The 20,133-nt window shown below is 38.2% G+C and overlaps 4 protein-coding genes across 4 annotated transcripts; 1 reads left to right on the top strand and 3 right to left on the bottom strand.

Moving 5' to 3' along the window:
* Nucleotides 1-3,031: 3,031 nt before the first annotated feature.
* Nucleotides 3,032-7,155, bottom strand: LOC131786741 (protein rolling stone-like). The gene is made up of 2 exons (XM_059103800.2): nt 6,971-7,155; nt 3,032-5,247 (listed from the first exon to the last, which is right to left on the bottom strand). The coding sequence occupies exons 1-2, from the start codon at nt 7,043-7,045 to the stop codon at nt 4,498-4,500; spliced, it is 825 nt and encodes a 274-aa protein (XP_058959783.2). The 5' UTR covers nt 7,046-7,155; the 3' UTR covers nt 3,032-4,497.
* A 1,022-nt stretch (nt 7,156-8,177) lies between these two features.
* Nucleotides 8,178-10,341, bottom strand: LOC131786735 (protein rolling stone-like). Its single transcript, XM_059103794.2, has 2 exons — nt 10,205-10,341; nt 8,178-8,948 (listed from the first exon to the last, which is right to left on the bottom strand). The coding sequence occupies exons 1-2, from the start codon at nt 10,277-10,279 to the stop codon at nt 8,178-8,180; spliced, it is 846 nt and encodes a 281-aa protein (XP_058959777.1). The 5' UTR covers nt 10,280-10,341.
* A 309-nt stretch (nt 10,342-10,650) lies between these two features.
* On the top strand, nt 10,651-17,730 carry LOC131786734 (U3 small nucleolar ribonucleoprotein protein IMP4). Its single transcript, XM_059103793.2, has 9 exons — nt 10,651-10,659; nt 10,756-10,864; nt 11,502-11,585; nt 12,289-12,398; nt 13,065-13,197; nt 14,080-14,234; nt 15,580-15,674; nt 16,459-16,529; nt 16,999-17,730. The coding sequence occupies exons 1-9, from the start codon at nt 10,657-10,659 to the stop codon at nt 17,103-17,105; spliced, it is 867 nt and encodes a 288-aa protein (XP_058959776.1). The 5' UTR covers nt 10,651-10,656; the 3' UTR covers nt 17,106-17,730.
* Nucleotides 17,731-18,081: 351 nt separating this feature from the next.
* LOC131786729 (uncharacterized) lies at nt 18,082-19,743 on the bottom strand. The gene is made up of 2 exons (XM_066173918.1): nt 19,726-19,743; nt 18,082-18,775 (listed from the first exon to the last, which is right to left on the bottom strand). The coding sequence occupies exons 1-2, from the start codon at nt 19,741-19,743 to the stop codon at nt 18,101-18,103; spliced, it is 693 nt and encodes a 230-aa protein (XP_066030015.1). The 3' UTR covers nt 18,082-18,100.
* Between the last annotated feature and the right edge of the window lie 390 nt (nt 19,744-20,133).

The following is a 20,133-nucleotide window of genomic DNA, read 5'->3' as shown; positions in this document are numbered from 1 at the left end:
AAGGCCATCCCCATAAAAAAAAAAATAAAAAAATAAAATAAAATAAGAAAAAAAAGAACAAACAAATACAAGAAGTGTCTGAATTGGAGGCCTATTATCCCTGCAGTCTGAAAACAACAAGACATGAACCCAAAATCAATATGGCGGAAAGGTTGGTTGATTTTATTGTAAAATTATGACAGCGTTGGAAAAAGGATCGACCACCTAAACTCCTATGCGCCACACCAGCATCCCTCACTTTTCAACAAATGCTTGAAAAGGAAGTCCTGGTTATATCAAACATTACGGCTTCGTACCGGGTTGGTTTTAAGAACCTGGTAAGCGATTACCTACAGACTTCGTAGCCGTGAGACTGAATGACTCGATTGGTAACTGCAAGTTACAGGATCCTTCATCGGATATTGCATCAAAGAACAGGATTACGTTTAAAGTTAATATTATCATCTCAGTTGATTAACAACGAGGATGACGTGAAAAGTGAATATTTACGTATTTGGACTAACAAAATGCACAATATACTGTAAAAAGTGTTCCTGTTTTTGTTCCTGTTTTTCTCTATGCTGTTACTGTACTCATTTTTCAGATTAAAAGAATTATTTAAAGTGAAAATTGTTTCACAACGTCGTTACTTTTTTCTTTTTTTCTTTTTTTTTTTTTTAAATGCCAAAAATTTGGGTCGGTCGGACGACAGTAAACGGAGAAAAAAAATGGCCTAAGCAAAAATAAAATGCATCGGTGCCACACTTTTTGCTGTTTCCCTCGCAGTCGTTTTTTGGTGTCGTCGCACAACGCCATGTTGAGAGAGAGCGCGTTGTGTAATGAGACCAAATAAATGTTGCGAAAGAGACTACGCTTACTGCAGTTCCTCTGACAGAGAGAAAATCAAAATTATTCGTCTACAGTTACTTGCCTCAAAAATAAAATTCCAGGTAATTTTACTACGAAAAGCAAACTGAAACTCTGTTGTACCTCCAATAGACCCTAGCCAATGACATATCGCAATCTCGAATAAGTGAAGATATATCGAGCAAGAGAAGAGGATCATATTTCAAAGATTGCTCCCCGATTGGTTATTCCCCATCTGACTTTTGCCCACTTTCACACTTTACTTTCACACTTTATTTTTCTTTTTTTACAAAATAATTTAGATTATGTTGACCCGCAGATAGCAAATTTGCTATTCGAGGCGGGTCAATCGTCAACAAACATTATTTACAATATATAAAGAAAATTAAAAACTAAATAGTTAGATATTGTTAAATTATAAAGAGAAGCATAACTGGTAAATACATCAATAGTTGTTCAATAAAGTATAGAAGCAGATAAATTAGTACTGAAAGCAATCGGATCAATTTGTTTTAATTATGCAGTCCTTAAGTTTAGAGGAGATCTTTTCAACATCAAGATAAGAATCTTCATTATCTAGTATCTGAAATAAAGACGTTTTTATTTGTTTATTAAAGGAATGTTTTGATAACGTTTTGAATTCTTTTGGTATCTTATTCCAAATTTTGACACCAACACGCGAGAAAGCCTTTTTTTGTAGGTTAAGTCTAGAGTACTTTGTACTAAAGAGCTGCGATTTGGATGATCGAGTATTGTAGGTATGAATATGAGATGTTTTAGTAAATAGTTTCAAAATATTAATGGGAGCCCTCTGGTTGTGCACATCAAACATAAGTTTACTTACGGCTTCATAATATAGGAACGTAACAGGCAGAATTTTTGCTTTGGCAAATAAAGGGATGGCATGCTCTCTTCGATCGGTGAAATAGATTAGGCGCAAAACTCGCTTTTGAAGAACTAAAATCTTGTTTAAATAAGCATTTGACGCATTGCCCCAGGCAAGGAGTCCATAAGTTATATAAGGTAGAATTAATGAGTTGTAAATATTTACAAGGACAGTAGAGGGAACGAAGTACCTCAGCTTTGCAATCATCCCTATTGTTTTACTTATTTTTACGATAACAGAGTCAACATGGTTTTTCCATGACAAATTTTGATCAATTAAAACGCCTAGATATTTGATATAACTTTTTTGCTCTAAACTAACTCTTCGGTTTGTCTCACAATCTAAAATACCTATTTGTGGAGAAAAATGCATTTTTTTCTGACGAGGACGAAAAATTAAGAAATTTGATTTTTTTGTATTCAATGTCAACCTATTTGTAGTTAACCAGTCACTGTGTGTGAAATACGTGATAAAATGCAGGTTATTTACAGGGGAATGACGAGCGATGGAGTGGAGTATAATGTGGCAAAATGGAATTTGCTGGGTGGAATACAATTCAGGCGCGGGAAAAATTGCCCAGTGCTCATGTAGTGCAATGATTGGGTATGTTCTGAATGGACTTTGAACATTGTTTTCATGGTACGTGATGTTATGTAAGTTGTTTGACATGTAAGTTGTGAGTAAAAGAGCGGATAACACACCTTTTAACTTAAAAATGACACAAAGAGGTTAACTGCGAACCTTTCATGTCCCGATAAATCTCGACCTTAATCAACGAGGCTCTTGATAAGGACACAAATCATTACACTTATCAAAACTAGCCCAAAGTTTATGGTTTATGTCATTCTTTGTGCACAGCCACCTGGTTTCATGACATCATTTACATCAATACACAGATTCGAGAATAGGAGGTCTTCTTGTCATAAAGTGTGATGTAAAGGCGTCAAGAGAAAATTACATGGGAATTGTGAAGTGGAACACCGGTTAATTTTTTGGGATTGTGCATAATACGAACATCAATGACACACTCTGTCGGCTGCGCCTTGCATGCGACTTAATTATGAGCTTATGGCTTGTGCTACACTTTTGTTCTCAGTACATTTTGACGTCAATAATTTCAGAACACGCACGACGACATGGTATTTATCTGTAAGATAACTTGTAATTAGATCGTGTTTGGGCTCGTACGTATAACGAACCCCAGTATCTTAATTTAAATCGTTATTTGATGGACTTCGCTCAGAGCGCATTCATTGAACTCGTTATAAATGTCAATCAACAGGAATAATCAACGTATCGTACAGTTTCCAACACCTTTTATTAATCTAGAAAAACAAATCTCTGCAATCACATCTGCAGGTCAACTACTGAGCTGAACATATAAGACGACTTTTAGAGCATCTAGCTAATTAACCGATCTCACTTAAAGATCTATTTGTCAAATGTAAGATTGAGAATCTCAGAAAATATTAGCTAAATCTTCAAGACCTACATGTGGGTAAAGAAGTCGATTCAATATTGCTTCAATATTGAGGAAGGCGATTTAATATTGTCTTTGGTTTCTCACTCTTAAATGAAATAATGTAAAAACAGTCTTCTAAGTCGACAATCATCAAACCATCTACCAAAACCTTTTATAGCCTGCGGATTCATAACTCAGCTGAAGCTCTTATTCAAAAGATTCCTTTACATGATATAATATTTCCACTTTCATTTTTGGTAGCTATCAGATACGACTGCGACTATATATATGCAAAGTATTGGCTAAGTTGTAACTTTGTGTATAAATAAATGTCTCTATCATTCCCATCATCGTCGTTAGCTATTTCCAACAACAACAAACAAAGTTTTTCTGTACCACATAACATGTTAATACAACCATATCATATAAATTTTAATCTACACTTAATGTGCAAGGGTACCGAGACCCAAAATACTAACCACGGATTTAAACCCTTAGCCCGTAAGAGTGACCAGCATCTAATTTTTCCCAACAGTATATAACCCCTGCATTACACAGTAACGTCATAAGAAAAAAGAAATGATCACCAACTAAACATTCTCTTGATTGATAAACAAATTCTCCTTGTCAGCACCTTAGGAAATGTATAGAGAACAGTATGGAGAATATGCATGGTGATGTTAGGGTGTAAATGTTTAAGGAAACTGACTGCCAGTATGCATTTAAATATATGTAGAAATCATGAGGTGGGTACAAACCACACAAGTTACATTCACACGTACACAAACAAAGTATAATTACGTAAAAATAACAAAAACAGGATCGATAATTATCTACATATATATGGTGCGCTTTTAAAGTAGAGAGAAAGAGGAATCCTTATTTGCAACAAGGGTATCACATATTTATGGTTCTTGAAATCAGATGTATAAAATTCCTGCTAGTTTTGGAGATTATAAGTCTGTTTTGCAGTTAAGCGTGTATTGTGCCTATGTGCCTGTTGAATCAAACGTTTTTTGAGGTAGGACAGGAAACTTGCAGAAGGTAGTAGACTGCTATGATAATTAATTATACATAAAAACTGAAATTTGAAAAGTACTCTCACAATCAATTTATACATAAAAACTGAAATTTGAAAAGTACTCTCACAATTAATTTATACATAAAAACTGAAATTTGAAAAGTACTCTCACAATTAATTTATACATAAAAACTGAAATTTGAAAAGTACCCTCACATGTGTTGTCGTTCTCATTATCGTTATAATAATAGTCAGTCTACAATATCGTGTTCCCTAATTTTTTCATTGGCTTTTATACTTTTTATAGAAATAATCTCGTAACTTAGTTAAACCGAAGTAAATCAGATGCAAAATCGGCAGAACCACGAGAAGAAAAACCACTATAAGAATTGCGGTGGTCGTCGGGAAATCACCGTAATTCAACGCAGAGTAGATGTAAGGTTTACCCTGATTATTGGTACCTCCAGCCAGCCAATAGAAAACCGAGAAAAGAATGTATATGACTAAGTACAACAAGGCGTACACCCAGTGGAAGAGGCGGATTGGAATCGAGCTCAGAGAAGTGTCAATCACCATGAAAACAGAGTTGAGCGCATGCTTTGTGATGTTATTGGCATCGACAGTGTCGTTTTCGAAGAGAATGGTCCAGTATCCAGCGGTAATCCATATTCCTGCTGTTGCTGAGATGACGTAGATGACCCAGAAAATTTTATGATGCAACCGCAGATTATCAACTTCGCGGGCGTTGGTGCGATTAGAGTCGTCACCAGTACCAATCTCTATGTATTCATCTGGTCCGTCCTTGCCGCTTGCTTTTGGAACAGCTTCGTTCTGCTTCTTTACATCTTTGTAAAGGGCAATACAGGATAGAGTAGTTGCGTAGACAAAGTAGATGTTTAAGATAAGGAAAGTCCAGTTTGTTAGGTAAATAAAAAGCTTGGCTCCGAACAGGTACATGTTGTAGAACAGCCATCCAAGGTTGTAGGCAGTGACTATCACACGGTACGTTACAAAAACAGGTAAGGACAGCCACTAATAAGAAGGAAAAAGCAGATAGAACGCAATATGATTAACCGTTTAACTCCCAGAAGTGATAAACACGTAACTTCTCGCCACAATACGCATACATAATCCAGACACCGGGTAATGAGAATACTCAGACTTATCAGGTAGAAGTTATTTCAATTTAACACCAAATTCTCGTTACTAATTCATAAAGAAATGTGTAGAAGCTAGAGGGGAGAATTAACAATAAGATCTTGGGATTGAAAGAGTTACTCTTATCATTTATTATCGATACATTTAAAGGACAGAGATGTTGGCTTTGGCGGGATATGGAATGAAAATTGAAACCTTAGTACTTGACCTTGAACAAGAGCATATAAACTGTTTATACTCCCATGCTTTGGGATATTCCTCCTTTTTTCTGAGTCTTTTTTTCGGTCCTGCGTGGCAACTTTAGATGTAAATGTGAACTCTTTTGGTCGTATCATCACTGAAGTTTTTCAGCTGTTTTTTTATTTTTTTCATTTACACTGAGCACAAAAACCTAGAAACCATCGGAGTGTAAAGCTGTAGTAGCGAAGAAGGATTGCAACGCTACACTTTAGTCTGTAAAAAGATTTCACTCGGTCGTAAATCCTTTTGTTTGCGTATGGAGTTAAGGAAAAGTATATTTCATTTTCTTCTACAGTCGGGGGAACATTTGGATCACACCTCTCTCCTTCCAATTGCTTATTCAAAATGTTCCTATGTAGCCCGCCTTTGATATTGAGAAAAAATCACGATAACGACTTGTTTTGAATAGCTGGGAATTTTGAAATAGTTAATATTTTCATAATCCGATAAACTACTTACACCTTCACGTATGAGGTCAAGGTTGAAATCACTTCAGAAATTAATACCGTTAAGGAAACAAATAACTCGAAGTCACCTCAGTGAGTGCTTAGAGTGAAAAATCTTTGATCTCAGTAGCGAATTTCGATCACAAATCTTACAGTGAAATATAGAACTCTGAAATTTGGTCTTCCCGATATGGCGATATAGCGTTGTAGATATAGGAACAATCTGTTAGATATTTAAGATGTTTTTCATAAAGTTGTCTCGTTAATTTGCACGTCTTTCGAAATTTAGAGAAGACAGCTTTATCACCTTGACAACGAAGTGCCTTAAGAATGCAATTTTACAGTTAGAGCGGTTGGGTTGGTTCGTCAAGAAGATGAAAAAAAGGAGAGAAAGCCTAAACTCGGGAAAAGCTAGGTTATGGGCATTAGTTTGTTAGCTGTTCTTCAGCTGTTTTCTGATCCAAGCGTAGGCGATATATAAATAGAAACAGATTATAATTTCTCTGGTGAAATTTGAAATGCAAATTTTTAACAATAGCGAAGTTGCGAGATTTATGGACGTCCTTTCCATCTCCTTGATTTTCCCAGGAAATGTTAAAGATAGGTTAGATTATGAAAATAATTTTATGGAGATGGCCTAAATTACTGAAGGTTGAGACAAATATGGATCTTTTAGGGAGAGATTGGCAAAGCTGCCGAGTTAGAATTCTAATGAAAATATTACCGAAATTGTTCAAAATGAACACCCTTTCAATTTCGTACGATCTCTATTTTGTTTATAATGTACGAAACTGATTGAGTCTGTTGAGTTTTGGAAATAGTAAAGTGAGCTCTCTTGCCACATTTTTAATGCACTCTGTTCATAATTCAATGCCTAGATTAATGTGTAATTTGCTTCTTATTCAACTTACCCTCGATTCCGAGAAGTCTCGTTGAAATGGATGCCAAAATTTAAAATTTCTCAGGCGAAACTCTTCCCCACACATTTTCGAAACTGCTTGAATTCAGTTCGGGATCGTAGTTCACAGGCTGACAACCAACAAGTGTTTGCACTGTGATTGTCACGTCAAATAGATTTATTTGATCCGTGGGTTTGTGAATTAACAAGAAATGTTAATAAGCTTAGGGTCCTCAAAGTCACGCGCCTTGCAACCGGTTATTTATTGTGACGTAATAGCTCTGTCAAGTCACGTCTCAGGTTACGTCAGAGGACATCCGGTGGCGAGGTGTGAGCGCGAGTCGAACCCGCGATAGGATAATATACTATAAACACTAAAAGCTTAGTACAAACTTTTGCGAGGTCAAATGGACTATTTTCTCCCAGTTTAAGATAACAATTACTCTACTTATAAAGGTAGGGTAAGGTAAGGTAGCTTTATTAATACACGGTATTTCCTTCAGGTACATTAAATTTACATTCCGAGAAAACTAACTTCCTAACTAAACTAGAATCTAAGATAAAATAATTGAGATGAACAGAAAACACCTGCTTTTCAAGGAGGCCATGTGTAAGACCGCCATCGAAAGAGGAAATTATTAATGCTTACAACATTTTTTAACTGAATGGCTTATGCTTATATGCTATTTCCATTCATATTCCCAACACCAACGTAAGGAAGCTCTAATAATGCTTCCAGATAAGATACGTGTCAATTTTATCGTTTGAAAATGATAGCCCCCCCCACCCCGCCCTCTACCGACTGTGACATTCGTACATATCTCATTTTATCCTTTCCGTAGGGCCAATACAATTGGAGCTTGCTTGAAAGAGCACTCTGTGCTTAAGTTAAGCCTGTACTTATGCTGTGAGCGTTCTCACTTGTTTCTCTCAATTGTTATGCTAATGCTTATAAGTATACTTATGCTTGTACTTGAGCTTATGCGTTAGCGAAAGCCAGCCTTAAGACCTCTCGCCGGATCGCCGCCGCCGTTTCGCCTGCATGCGGGCTCTCGTGTTTAGGTTTTGCCTAACGGGCCTTTTATGGACACAGCCTCCTATTATACTGTATTGGCAGCCGCTTATGGAAAAGGTTATTGAAAGAAATGGAATTATAGAAGTACAATCGGAAGAGGCAACTGTTCAAATTCCTTTTCAAGAGAGGAAATGTAAGGAGAGATTTAGTCATTGTGTTGTGTTCCTCGAAGGCAATCTCTCAACTTGACGAGACCAAACAACATCAGTTGTAAAACTGGCAGAACAAGGAGAAGAAAAAAAGCTACCAGCCAGCCAGTGGACGCTTCGAAGTTGTTGTAATCAAGTAGTTCGTAGATATGAGGCTGCCCTTGAATGTTAGTGCCGCCCAGCTGCCAATAAACCACAGTAAAGGCCAAGTATACGAAGGTATAAACCAGGGCGTATATAAAATGGAAGAGGCGTACTGGGATCGAGTTAAGGAATGTGTCAATCACCATGAACACGGAATTGAGAGCGTGCTTGGTTATATTGTTCAGGTCGACTGGTTCGTCTTCTTCATACAGCACTGTCCAGTACCCTACGGTCACTAATAAACCTGCGTTGGCACTGATGATGTAAAGAAGCCAAAAAAATTTGTGATGAAACCGCAGAGCATCTTCATCGTGAGCTACTTCAGTCGCGGTTTCACTACTTTCGGGTTTGTCGTCACCAGATCCCATCTCGACCGCGACGCTCGACTCTGGTTTGTCGTTAGTATTGGGGTGAGTTCCACGGCTATTTCGATATTCGTTACAAAAAGCGCAAAGGGAGAGTGATGTGGCTTGCAGGAAAAACAGGTTGAGGATGAGGTAAGTCCAATTTGTCAGGAAAATGAACAGCTTAGCCCGGTAGAGGTAAATGTTGTAGAGAAGCCAGGCGAAATTGTAACCAGAGACAACCAAACGGTAGGCAAGGAAAAAGGGCAAGGACAGCCACTAACAAAAAAAAAAATTAAGTCAGAGATAGATCGTTATTCATCTCCTAGGGGGAGGGGACGGGGGAGGGGAGGGTCGGGTTATTTTGGCTTGTCACGATAAAATTTACTGATCCCGATAAAGGGCTCTTTATTATTCTTATTATCCCCTTTCATTGGCACTTCAAGTTAATGGTTAATTTTATTTAGTCCTCCGTGTAAACTCCATAAGCGACGACTAATCTCCCACCGTTCCCCCTGGGAGCCATGTAATCCTCCAAATCCTCCACATACCCCACCCCTTCTCCCCTAGGTGGTTCCTAAGCAAACAAGGAACTTATTTAACTATTACAGAGTTCCGGGTAACAGATATTATGATAGGACGAGAAGCTATTTTTCCATGCGCGACTGTAAAACAGTGGTGTGATGTGACCAAAAACCTGTGAGCTCCTTTGCTTACCTAAATTCGTTTCGAAAGTGTCTTATAATTAGCGTGGCTCACGAAAGACTTATCTTCGTAATCATGATTTTGTAGTCTACGAGACTTCTTAAAATGTTCTTACACTTCACCCTCTTTGTATTCTACCGTCCCTGTTTGATTCCAATGGCTGCTTGAAATCTTGAAATCTGAATGCGTAGGCAATTTAGCACAGCACCTGTTCTGTTTCAATGTATTTTTTCAATTTGTCTATTTTTATATTTTTTTTGCAATCTTTTATTTTTTTTCGCTGATTTAGCGCCATTACTACGAGATGATTAGGAAACGCCATAACCAAGCATTTTTGACGTCTGGAGTGTAATAAAACCCCAGACACACGCATTTATCCCAGATACAGGCAGATACCTCTACCCATACCACCTGCAAGTATCAGTTTTCCTTCCAAGCAACCAAAAACTTGCTCATCGCGATACGAGCCCAGAACTGAGGCTGAAATGTAGGCCATATTTTTTTGGCACTCCGACTACACCACTTCAAATCCCATCTTTCAATCTCCTTTTTCGCCTTTGAATGATTTCATAAACTTCACAATGCAATTTTGTTATTCGTTGCCAGTGATAGATGGGTAGGTGTAAATAAACCTTTTTTGCCGGTCTTTTAACGATGGCAAACAGTGCTAGTAAATCTTAATTTATCAGTAGATCAGTCATGCATCCGAATAAGTTTGCACAGACTCACGTACCGTGTAAAATTACCCACTCTTGCCCAGAGCACCAGATCTTGTGTAATTGTTTGGTAAATAATCATCGAGGTGACCACAGATCAATATTTGAACTTACCCGGGAATGTGTAAAATCTCGCAGGATCGGGTGCCATAATTTAAAGTTTCGCAAACGAAATTCTTCTCGACACATCTTTCAAGGCGGACGTTAGCGATTAAAAGCTCCTAGTTTCTTGCCTCCAAATTGATACAAAGAAACAAACTAAAATAAGAGATTGTTTAGATAGAGAGAGAGTTTATCAATTATTTAAAATGTTTTTCATGAGCTATTTTTGTCCCGTTCAAGCAACCCTAGCAACTAGGCTAGAGTCAAGCAAAATCTGACATTGTACAAGAAAAACATATAAACACAAGAGCAAAACATTCGTGAAATCATGAATTTTTTAGGAAGCAAATCGGTTAAAGAGAAAAAAAAAACCAAAACCAAACAAAAATCAGGGAATGTCCATTCTGGCCTGGCTGCTAAGCGGTAATTTATCCGCGCGTTCCTGGAGACGAACAAGATCTAAGATGGTGGGTTTTACACGTGTGTTTCGTTTTGATGTTTACGTTCGCGTATTTTGCTCTTTTAACCAAACTAATTTGGGTCTTTTTATTTTTTATAAGCAGTTAAGGAGACAGGCAAGGCTCAGGAGAGAATACCTTTATCGAAAGTCCACCGAGGACAAGGAACGAGTGACTTATGAGAGAAAGAAAAAGTTGAAGACTGCTTTGGAAGGTAAGCGAAGGAAGCTTTTATTCGACGAGAAATGTACCATGCATAAGTTTCATTGAATATGAAGGTATTTCACGATCTATGACAGAAATGAAAGTCTATATTCTTGTCTTAACTTTTATCGAAATCGCTGTCTTTGAAATGCAAGGTCTTCAGAGTATGGCAGAACTCAACCAAAACTCGTGCCTGCAATTGCAAAGGAAATTCTTCCGTGTGAAATGTATGAAAAGAGGGGATAAAATCACGCGGGCATCTGCCATACTCTGCAGGCAAGCGAAGTGATGGTCTTAGTTCTTGGAACACCTACATGGAACACACACATGGTACATAATGCAAATATCCTGATTTTAGTTATTGTTTAACAAACAGATTTCCTGTTGTATTACGTCTGTTCAGTAACAAATCACAAATGTCAAAATGTGGTAAGAACAGTTCAGTAGTGCACTGGATGAAATACTACAGCCTTGGATATCATGGCTAATTAAAAAACAACCACCTGTGCATGCTTTTGATCTTGCACACAACAACAGTTTGTATTTTTCTGATAATGACGTCAAGAATGTTGGTGCTTAGTTGCATACTCTCATCTGAAGTTACTTTTAGCATAGAATGTCAAGTCATTCTTTATTTGCCTTTCCAGAGGGAAAGCCAATTCCAACAGAGTTGAGGAAGGATGAAGCTGCACTAAGAAAGGCCATTGAATTTGATGATGAGAAACATGAAGGTGAGAATACTGTTGTTGCTGTGATTTGTTTAAACAATAAGTGTTGATAGCAATTACTGTTTTATTATTGTTTTTGTTGACAGGTTCTGTATAGCAAAAACAGGGAATAATAACGAATCAGTACATAAGCAACTGCACCCTTACCCCTCCCCTCCCCTAACCCAACCTTAACCCCAACTGGTCATCAGTTTTCTGTTGTTGGTTTGGGGGAGGGGTAGGTGTGTAGTTGCCCAGATGCTGACAGTGATCCACAAATCTTTTCAAAATATTGTTCTGTAATTTCACACGCAATAATGAGATGTTCAGATTGAACTGAAATGATCTAGTGTTTATGTCATTCACTTGTGACCAAACTTTTCATTAACATTTTAACTTTCAAGATCTGATTGTTAATTCTCCCTGCTAGCTGCTATCCATTCTTTTAAAATCAGGGACGAGAATTTGGTGTTAGATCAATATAACAACTACCTGATAAATTTGAGTATGCTTATTACCTGTTTTCTGGATAATGTATGAATTTAATGTATGGAGAAGTTACATGATAATCACTTAAGGGGTGAAAGGGTTAAAGAATCTGCAGGTTTGACAAGGGGGGTTGAAGGAGGGGGTTTAGACATTCAGATCCTCCCTCTGAATCCTTTACTGTACCGACTGTTTACAAAAGGATAATATGGTAATCAGTTGTTTACTTGTGTATGTTTAGAGACTGGCTCTCACCAGGATGATGAATATGCCTGGGCGGGAGTGCGAGATCCCAAGATAATGATAACAACATCTCACAGCCCAAGCTCAAGGCTGAAACAGTTTGCTAAGGTAATAACTATGGTATTATTGAACAGACACGTGCAAGGTTTCTATAACACTTTGCAGAAGTGGGTGCCAATGGTGCAAAACAAAGCTGTGTCGTAAGGGAAAATTCAAAGATAAGAATCTGCTCCCTGGCTAAACAGACAGCAGTGAGGGGTCTTACAGGTGGTGGAAGACTGCTGATGACTAGTTTTAGTTGAAACTGTAGCATGTGTATCCCTTGGATCTTGGTAGTTCTAGAACTCATTTGTGTTACTTTTGTCAAGAAAATCAAGTGATTGAAACTCAGGACCGATAACTTGTTATGCTGGATTTCAAGTCATTTGGAATGGTTATAACTGTTGGATTTGCATTGAAAGTAAAACAAGTCAATTTGAAATTTTTGTTAATTTGTTAGCAGGATACAATCCCAAACTCAAAGAAAACAGATGAACTACCAAAATGATTTTCATTTTTCCATTGAAAAAGGTGCTAAATAAAAGCAAACAATAAAAATACACATATCGTTTGGCTACTAAAACAGGTTTTAACTGAAGTGGTCCTTTTAACAGAGTGGACAAGTGTAATTGATCCATCATGGCGTGCACTATAAGTTAGATCTACTGATCATAAATTTTTATGGCTTAAACTGGTGTCTTGTACTTCTTAACACCTATTTCTTTTACCCCACAGGAACTACGATTAATTTTTCCTAACAGTCAGCGATTGAATCGTGGTAACTATGTGATGAGTCAACTGATTCAGGCTTGTAGAGCTAATGAAGTTACAGACTTAATATTGGTTCATGAGCACAGAGGAGAACCAGGTATGCCTTGGAAAGTTTTCCCTTTTTATTGTAAAATGTTTCAAATTCTTTTGATGCAGGACCTGTCAAAGTGAAAATTAACATCTTTTCTTTTCTGAGTGCTCATTCATTGGAGCTGGCTAATGAATGAACTTGAGATATTTTTTAATGGTTCATTTTAACTTATTCTTTGAGTATTGTCAGTTAGCAGTATTCTTCAACCAGTACTGCAGATATTTGCTATTTAATTGCAAACTAGAATTTATTAACCCCTATTCACAGAAGTATATGTTGATGCCTCGATGAGGCTAGCAAAGAGACTGTTAAAACCCTGGCCTGGCATGGCTCTGTTTAAAAGCTTGGAACTGGTTATTTTAACCAGCTCTTCAAATAATTATTTTACCAGCTATTTCAAAGAAAATATATGCAGTTACAGAGCCAATTAACTAAAGGTAGTTTTGTTCAAACACAAAAATCCATTGTATCCCATAAGAAATTTCGCTACTCTTCTGCAAATCAATACAGCAAAGATGCCTCTTTGGTGATATCAGCTTGAAAATACATCATGTCTTGAAGAAATCCTGCTTGACTTCAGTGGTCGATTCATCTCTTGATATGACAACATGCATGATCCATTACTTTTATTTATGTTCCTATCACAGCTAAACTAAAAATCACATCAGTTCGTGCAACCCCCACACCCTCAGCATGAAGGGCAGGTGACAAGATTATCTCTAAATTTTTTTTTTTTTACATCCTATGATAAAAAATTGGTTAAAGCTTTGCTAAGATGGTGTCGTATCTGATGCTTTTGTCAGTTCTCATTGCTATTTTGCTGGATAATGTGTTAATATTGTGTGAAGAATTTGGATGTTAACAATTTTGCACCACATTCCTTTGCAGATGGTCTGGTTGTTTCCCATCTCCCATTTGGTCCCACGGCTTATTTCACCTTATCAAACACAGTCATGAGACATGATATTCCTAAAATTGGCACCATGTCAGAGGCATACCCGCATTTGATTTTTCATAACTTCAATTCGAAACTTGGAGAAAGGGTAAGTGTGGAAATAATCAGGGTCCAGTTGTTCGAAGGCCAACTAGCGCTAAGTCTGTGAGTAGTGGGAACCTACTGGCTAAAAAATAATTTTGCCCCCTGCACTTTGTGAATTGTGATGAAGGACAAGAAAAAAAGTACCTTTGAACTGATTCCAACATAAACATCTGGCTGAAAAAAAGGACTGAAATATATCCCGGAATGCTAGAAATCACGTCTAAAAAAATTCAGTATACTTCTTTCAGTCAACAACAAAGGAATAAAGAGTGAAAGGGGTAAGTTTGGAAATAATCAGGGCCCAGTTGTTCGAAGGCCAACTAGCGCTAACCCAAGATTAAATTTTTATCCAGGTCTCTTTATTCCTTTGTTCAAAAGCTCTTTTGGGGTTATTTTCTCTATTCTGTGTGGAGCATCCTATCATTAAATTGTTGACCAAAAGAAGTATACTGAATTTTCTTTGAAAGCTTGCAGATCTGAAATCAGATTTCACACTGTCCTAGGGTTATCTTAACTTAGCTTTAAACAAGCCGAACGGGGTGCTCTAGCTCATGAAAAATATAAATTTATACATGTAAATCTCTTAGACGTGATTTCTAGCATTCTGGGATATATTTCAGTCCTTTTTTCAGCCAGATGTTGATGTTAGAATCATTTCAAAATTACTTTTTTTTCTTGTCCTTCATCACAATTCACAAAGTGCATGGGGCAAAATTATCTTGCAGCGAGCAGGTTCCCACTACTCACGGGCTCCTAATGACAGCCTTGAGTTATGCAACACTTTTGCCCATTTTTTGATGGATTATCCCACTCTCCTCATATGACACCACGAGATGTGTGATTAGGGAGTTCAAGAAACGACGACGTCGACGCCGTGGACAACGTCGATTAAAAAGTGAACTTATGTTTTACTTACGAATCTCGCGACGCTCTAAAGTCATTTAGGTTGCTTCTCGCTGTCAAAACTCTCGAAACTTGAATATGGAACACAGCGTTAAATTAGAAAAAGAAATTTAAAAAAATAGCCGTCGTCGTTCACGTTCTCCAGACAACGCAAAGTTTGGTCATTTCACGTTGTTGTTTTGCAGGGGACGCAGAGCCATTGTTCTGCTTATTAGACCCTTTTTTTTGTGACGTTGCCGTTGCCGTCGTGGTTTTCTTAAACTCCTTGATATGTATACGGTACAGAGACAGTTGTTTTCATTTCATGTCAATCTCTTTGAAGTTGATATGTACCTGCATGTGTTATGCTCCTGCAATGTGGCACACGTAGTGCATAGATACACCAAGAGATAAGTATTATGAAAGGCTGTGGCATTTTGATTATGCTCTTTTTTTTCTTTTAATAGGTCAAAAGTATTCTAAAGTATTTATATCCAGTTCCTAAAGACGAGAGCAAAAGAGTGATCACATTTGCAAACCAGGAAGACTATATCTCATTCAGGTTAGAGATTGTATAGGTGTTTAGCACATCGAATTGTAGATGAAGAGCAATTTAACAAAAGAGCGTCGAAAGTAATCCGGCATTGCATTGGTATAGCTTTACTCTGCTCTGTGCTTGGTGCGGAAAACTCGTGCCACATTCTTGGCCAATCAGATGCAAAACTGAAACCAATCACGACTTGGTCACCCGCGTCTTCCCGCGCTTCAGGCAGTTTGGTTCTTTTTACTTTGAGTTCTCCGCATTGGCTCTTAAAATTATTCGTCTTTCTTCTGGTTGGCCGTTGTGATTCCTTTGGTTTTGGATGTACGACACTCAATAGAAAAGCGCTCAAGAACAAAGTACAATTCCACAAGGAACGAATAAGAATTCAAAGTAGCATCAAGGAAACTGTTTGAAGCGCGAGGAAACGCGGGTGACCAAGTCGCGATTATCTTTTGCTTTGAATCTGATTGATTGAAAAAGTGGCGTAAGTTTTCAGGACCATTGCGAAGTAAATTAAAAACAAAGCGATACCTGACATTCATTAGTCTTAAAATACCTTTGAAAATTGTGAATTTAGTTCAGAGATTGGAGAATTCTCAGCTTTAATGGTTGCAGCTGAGGGAAATAACGAGAGTTTTGGGTCGTGTCGCATCGACAGGATTGTGCGAAGTTTCGGGACCAAATTGAAGTCGAGAAAAACCAAAGTAATCCTTTGTTACTTTCGACAGTCAGTATAAAATTGCTTAGTAGGTGTGTAGTATTAATTTATTTGAAACATTGTACCAATTTTCTTTTCTACCAGGCACCACACATACAAGAAAGTCGATGGACAGGTTGAATTAGCAGAAGTAGGACCACGATTTGAAATGAAAGGTAATTTTTGTAACTGAGTTAAAATTTGTCACTTATGCAGTGCCATTCTCTAAGGAAAAGCAGGGTAGCAAGCTCGGCTCTTTGCAAAGTCATAATTGGGAGACCTAGAATCATAAAATGGTCACCAGAAAGAGTCTTGGTCTTCGGGGAAAAAGGATAACAACACTTTGAGCGCCCTTCGATGCCCTTTCCACGTAAACAAGATTTTGCCCTCGCAAATGAACAAATAGGTTAAGGGAAAACGTAAAGTAACTTCTTTGAAAAGGCCTCCTCGAAAACACTCGCTGGTTGCGAGAAGGCTCTCGCGCTTTGATTTTGCCTAACGGCCCCTTTTCCTTGCACAGCCGCCAACAACAGCCGCTTATGAAAAAAGTTATTAAAATCCTTGCGAAAGTGTTCAGTGTCTAAAGCATTTACCACAAACTTAAGGCTAGGAAAGGGTTGAGAATTGTATCCTTTTCCCTTTCAGTTTATGAAATCAAGCTTGGAACAGTTGATCAGAATGAAGCTGATGTGGAATGGAGGCTACGACCCTACATGAACACATCCAAGAAGAGAAAAGTGCTTAGTAGCTAGACAGACTGGACTTTAGGTAATTAGAGAAGATAGGTGATAATGTTAGGAACCACAAAAACTCAATTGTTGATTTACATGTACAGCCATGAATGGATCATTTCTATTGAATATCTGTTTTCTTTATTTTACAACTGTTTTACTATGTAACTCCTTAACCCCCAAGAGAGGCTGGCTTCCAATTTCTCCCCGCATTATCACCCCTAATATATCACCCCCACAATATCCGAATAAAGGAAACGATCCTCAACTGAAGATGCTCTTGAATGGTCAACAAATTTTCCTCGTCAGATCCTTAGGAAATACATGAAGAATAGTATGAAAAATATGCATACTGACGGGTTGTCGAAACGTTGGTCACCAGTCCTTTCCAGCAATTCCCTCACTCAGAGGATTAGACCACATGTGATCGCCTGTTACTCCTTTAACAGTCTGGAGAATATCGTGTTTTAGTGTAATTTCTCAAGTGATTACAGAGATTCGCGCGCCCTGATTGGTCGAGGATTGCGTTATATCTCGCTATAATCTCCTTGCGTGAGATGATTATTGCAGGGGCGTTTTCATCACAAATAAAGCAGAATAAATATCTTTGTATACTTTTGTAGCCAAAGCAGGCTATTGCCAATTTACGGGCCTAAAACGACGTATATGGTTGACTATTTGCTTAAAAAAAAGGTGGAAGGTTTTCATCTCGTTAGAACGTCATAGCTGGAGCCACCTAGCACCCACAGTAAAGATTAGATGACGCCATGTCCGGTCCAAAAGAGAAGGAAACTTAAAGGTCATCCCTTGAGACCGGCAGAAAACGTTTCAACGGAAGGGGAAGCATCGCAACGGAGGGTCGAGTGACAATTTTGCTACATGAGAATTAAATCTGAGCTTCGTTGATGAACTCTTTGAAAATATGAAAAGGGGAAAATAGATCATCCCTGACCCTAGAGATCTCGTTTGCCTGTAAATGTAAAACATATATCAGTGCAAAAGTTAAAGTTCATTGACTAACGAATGAAAATGTTTCCATGAGGCTCAGCCACGCCTTTCAAATGGTTGGACCAGTTTTGTCCGCATGGATCATGAGTTGGCCAGGAACTCCCGGTGTAACCGTCGAAATAATAGTACAATTTGGTGTTTAGGAATTTCGGTCCATAGCCTGTACTCACTTTTAATACTGAAGGTGCAAGTGTCTCTCTGCACGTGGCAGTCACATATTTGATGATCCGACAGTTGATGTCACCATCCTGCCAATCTACCAAGCTGCCAGTTCCCGGATGACACACCAGCCAGTTGTTTATGTTGCTCTTGATGAGGACCTGTCTGCCGAGTTGTTTCCAGAAGGAGAAGTTCATGGCGTTGTAGTCTGTTTCGTGTAATGGAGGGTTAGAAGAGATGGGAACATCTGCTTCAGCTTTTACATTCCAGTTGGGTCTGGGTGTCACTGCGTTGAAACTTTCTCTGAAAAAGCTGTAATTGGTGAAAGAATAACTCCACACTAGCGTCCAGCCTCCTCCATCAGTTTCCATGTCACAGTAAGCTTTGAAAGCGTTGGCTTGGAGCCCACCAACAGGATCAATCCAATAAACACCCGAGGGAGGGGGAAGAGGAGTTTGACTGATGAGGGGCTGGCACGAGGGAACCGCTGACGATTGAGTAGTACCTGGAAGCACAGATAATTTCTAGTGTTAGTTTTATTATTATGTTTGTTTTGTTTTGTTTTGTTTTGTTTTGTTTTTTTTTTGAGGGAGAAAATAGAGAGACCACCTCGTCATTCATTATTAGCTCCTCGAATGGAACGCTGTTTGCGGGAAGTCTACACCTCGATGCGATTCTTTAGTGTAAGCAGTATTTAGTCAATGAAGTCCTAACTAGTTTCCAATCATCTTTTAAAAAAGGGGGGGGGGGGAGACGTTACCCCAAGACTGGAGAAAAATTTAGTGGAGTCTTGTTCTGTTGCCTTTGAGTAATTATTTATTTCATTGTTTCTTTGTTCATTTCACATCGTTCTACCAAACAACCACTCTTTGTTTTTCCGATGTTTATAGTTGTAAAGTAAGAACCCACACAGGGTGCCAGCGAAATGTCTCCTCACATGCAGCTGTAAGAAATACTGGAGAGTAACTTATGATTGATTAGTATCTACATCCCATTACCATCCCTTCTTATGGGAGTTTTCGTGCTCTCTTTTAAAAAATCGGGTCCGAAGTAGTGAGTCCATTAGCCTTAGTTCTGCAACTTTGTTGTTCTTGTAGATTGAGAAATTGTGAAATTTTAGGCTCTCTATTTGAGATGGAGACTGCTCTACTTACCTAGTGAGTTAGAAACTCGAGGCAAATTGATCTGTTAGAATTGAATCAAAGAACTGTCAAGTAAGCACGAGCTAACAAACAGAATGAACGGAAGAGAACAACACTGACAACAAATAAAGAAAGTTAACAAAATCTAAGGAAAAAGAGACGACAGCAAAAAACTTTTCACGCTTTCGAAACGAGGTGTCAACTCGCTTTATGGTTCTAGTGGTTACCATGAAAATCTTCTTATCTCTAGAACACTTAGCATTTTGCAGTTTCACAAAATTATTTTAAAAAAGTCAAGGCGTTGTAAAGAAATAAATTTCATGTTACCAAACCTTTTCAAGGTAGAACATGTCATCTTGCTGGGGTCGTTTCTGGCCTTCTTCTCTTTGTGCTGTATCAAGTAGCGAACAAGTTCTTTGATTTACCCAAAACATGGCAATTTTACAAGCTTCGCGCCTCGCACACAAGTGGGAACAAGACACAATAGAGCCTGTCTTTCCGGTCCAAAGGGTGTTTTCCTTCGAGAACGAAGTGCCATCTTTGATTTGAAAGTGAAACCCAAACAACTCTGCTTGTACCTTTGTCGTGATGATCAAGAGGAACAGAAACATCCCCGCCATAACCTGTCAAAGAAAGAAGTAACGACGAGAGTTGATGCGCCCTTGTAATTTGGATTTATGAATTCATAGATTGTTTGTTTTTAATTGCCTTCTTTTTTCGCAGATTTTCTTTCCCGTGTA

Source organism: Pocillopora verrucosa, chromosome 11, assembly GCF_036669915.1.
Source record: "Pocillopora verrucosa isolate sample1 chromosome 11, ASM3666991v2, whole genome shotgun sequence".
In the NCBI taxonomy this organism is placed as follows: Eukaryota; Metazoa; Cnidaria; class Anthozoa; order Scleractinia; family Pocilloporidae; genus Pocillopora; species Pocillopora verrucosa.
This window is presented reverse-complemented; position numbering and strand designations above follow the sequence as displayed.

What these genes read in the sequence shown, in the direction of transcription:
- LOC131786741 (XM_059103800.2), bottom strand. Translation starts at nt 7,045, where the DNA reads ATGTGTGGGGAAGAGTTTCGCCTGAGAAATTTTAAATTTTGGCATCCA. An exon ending in GAGACTTCTCGGAATCGAGG is followed by an intron (nt 5,248 to 6,970) that starts GTAAGTTGAATA and finishes CCTTCTTATTAG; the next exon opens with TGGCTGTCCTTACCTGTTTT.
- LOC131786735 (XM_059103794.2), bottom strand. Translation starts at nt 10,279, where the DNA reads ATGTGTCGAGAAGAATTTCGTTTGCGAAACTTTAAATTATGGCACCCG. An exon ending in GAGATTTTACACATTCCCGG is followed by an intron (nt 8,949 to 10,204) that starts GTAAGTTCAAAT and finishes TTTTTTTGTTAG; the next exon opens with TGGCTGTCCTTGCCCTTTTT.
- LOC131786734 (XM_059103793.2), top strand. An exon ending in ATTCGAAACTTGGAGAAAGG is followed by an intron (nt 14,235 to 15,579) that starts GTAAGTGTGGAA and finishes TTCTTTTAATAG; the next exon opens with GTCAAAAGTATTCTAAAGTA. An exon ending in ACCACGATTTGAAATGAAAG is followed by an intron (nt 16,530 to 16,998) that starts GTAATTTTTGTA and finishes TTTCCCTTTCAG; the next exon opens with TTTATGAAATCAAGCTTGGA.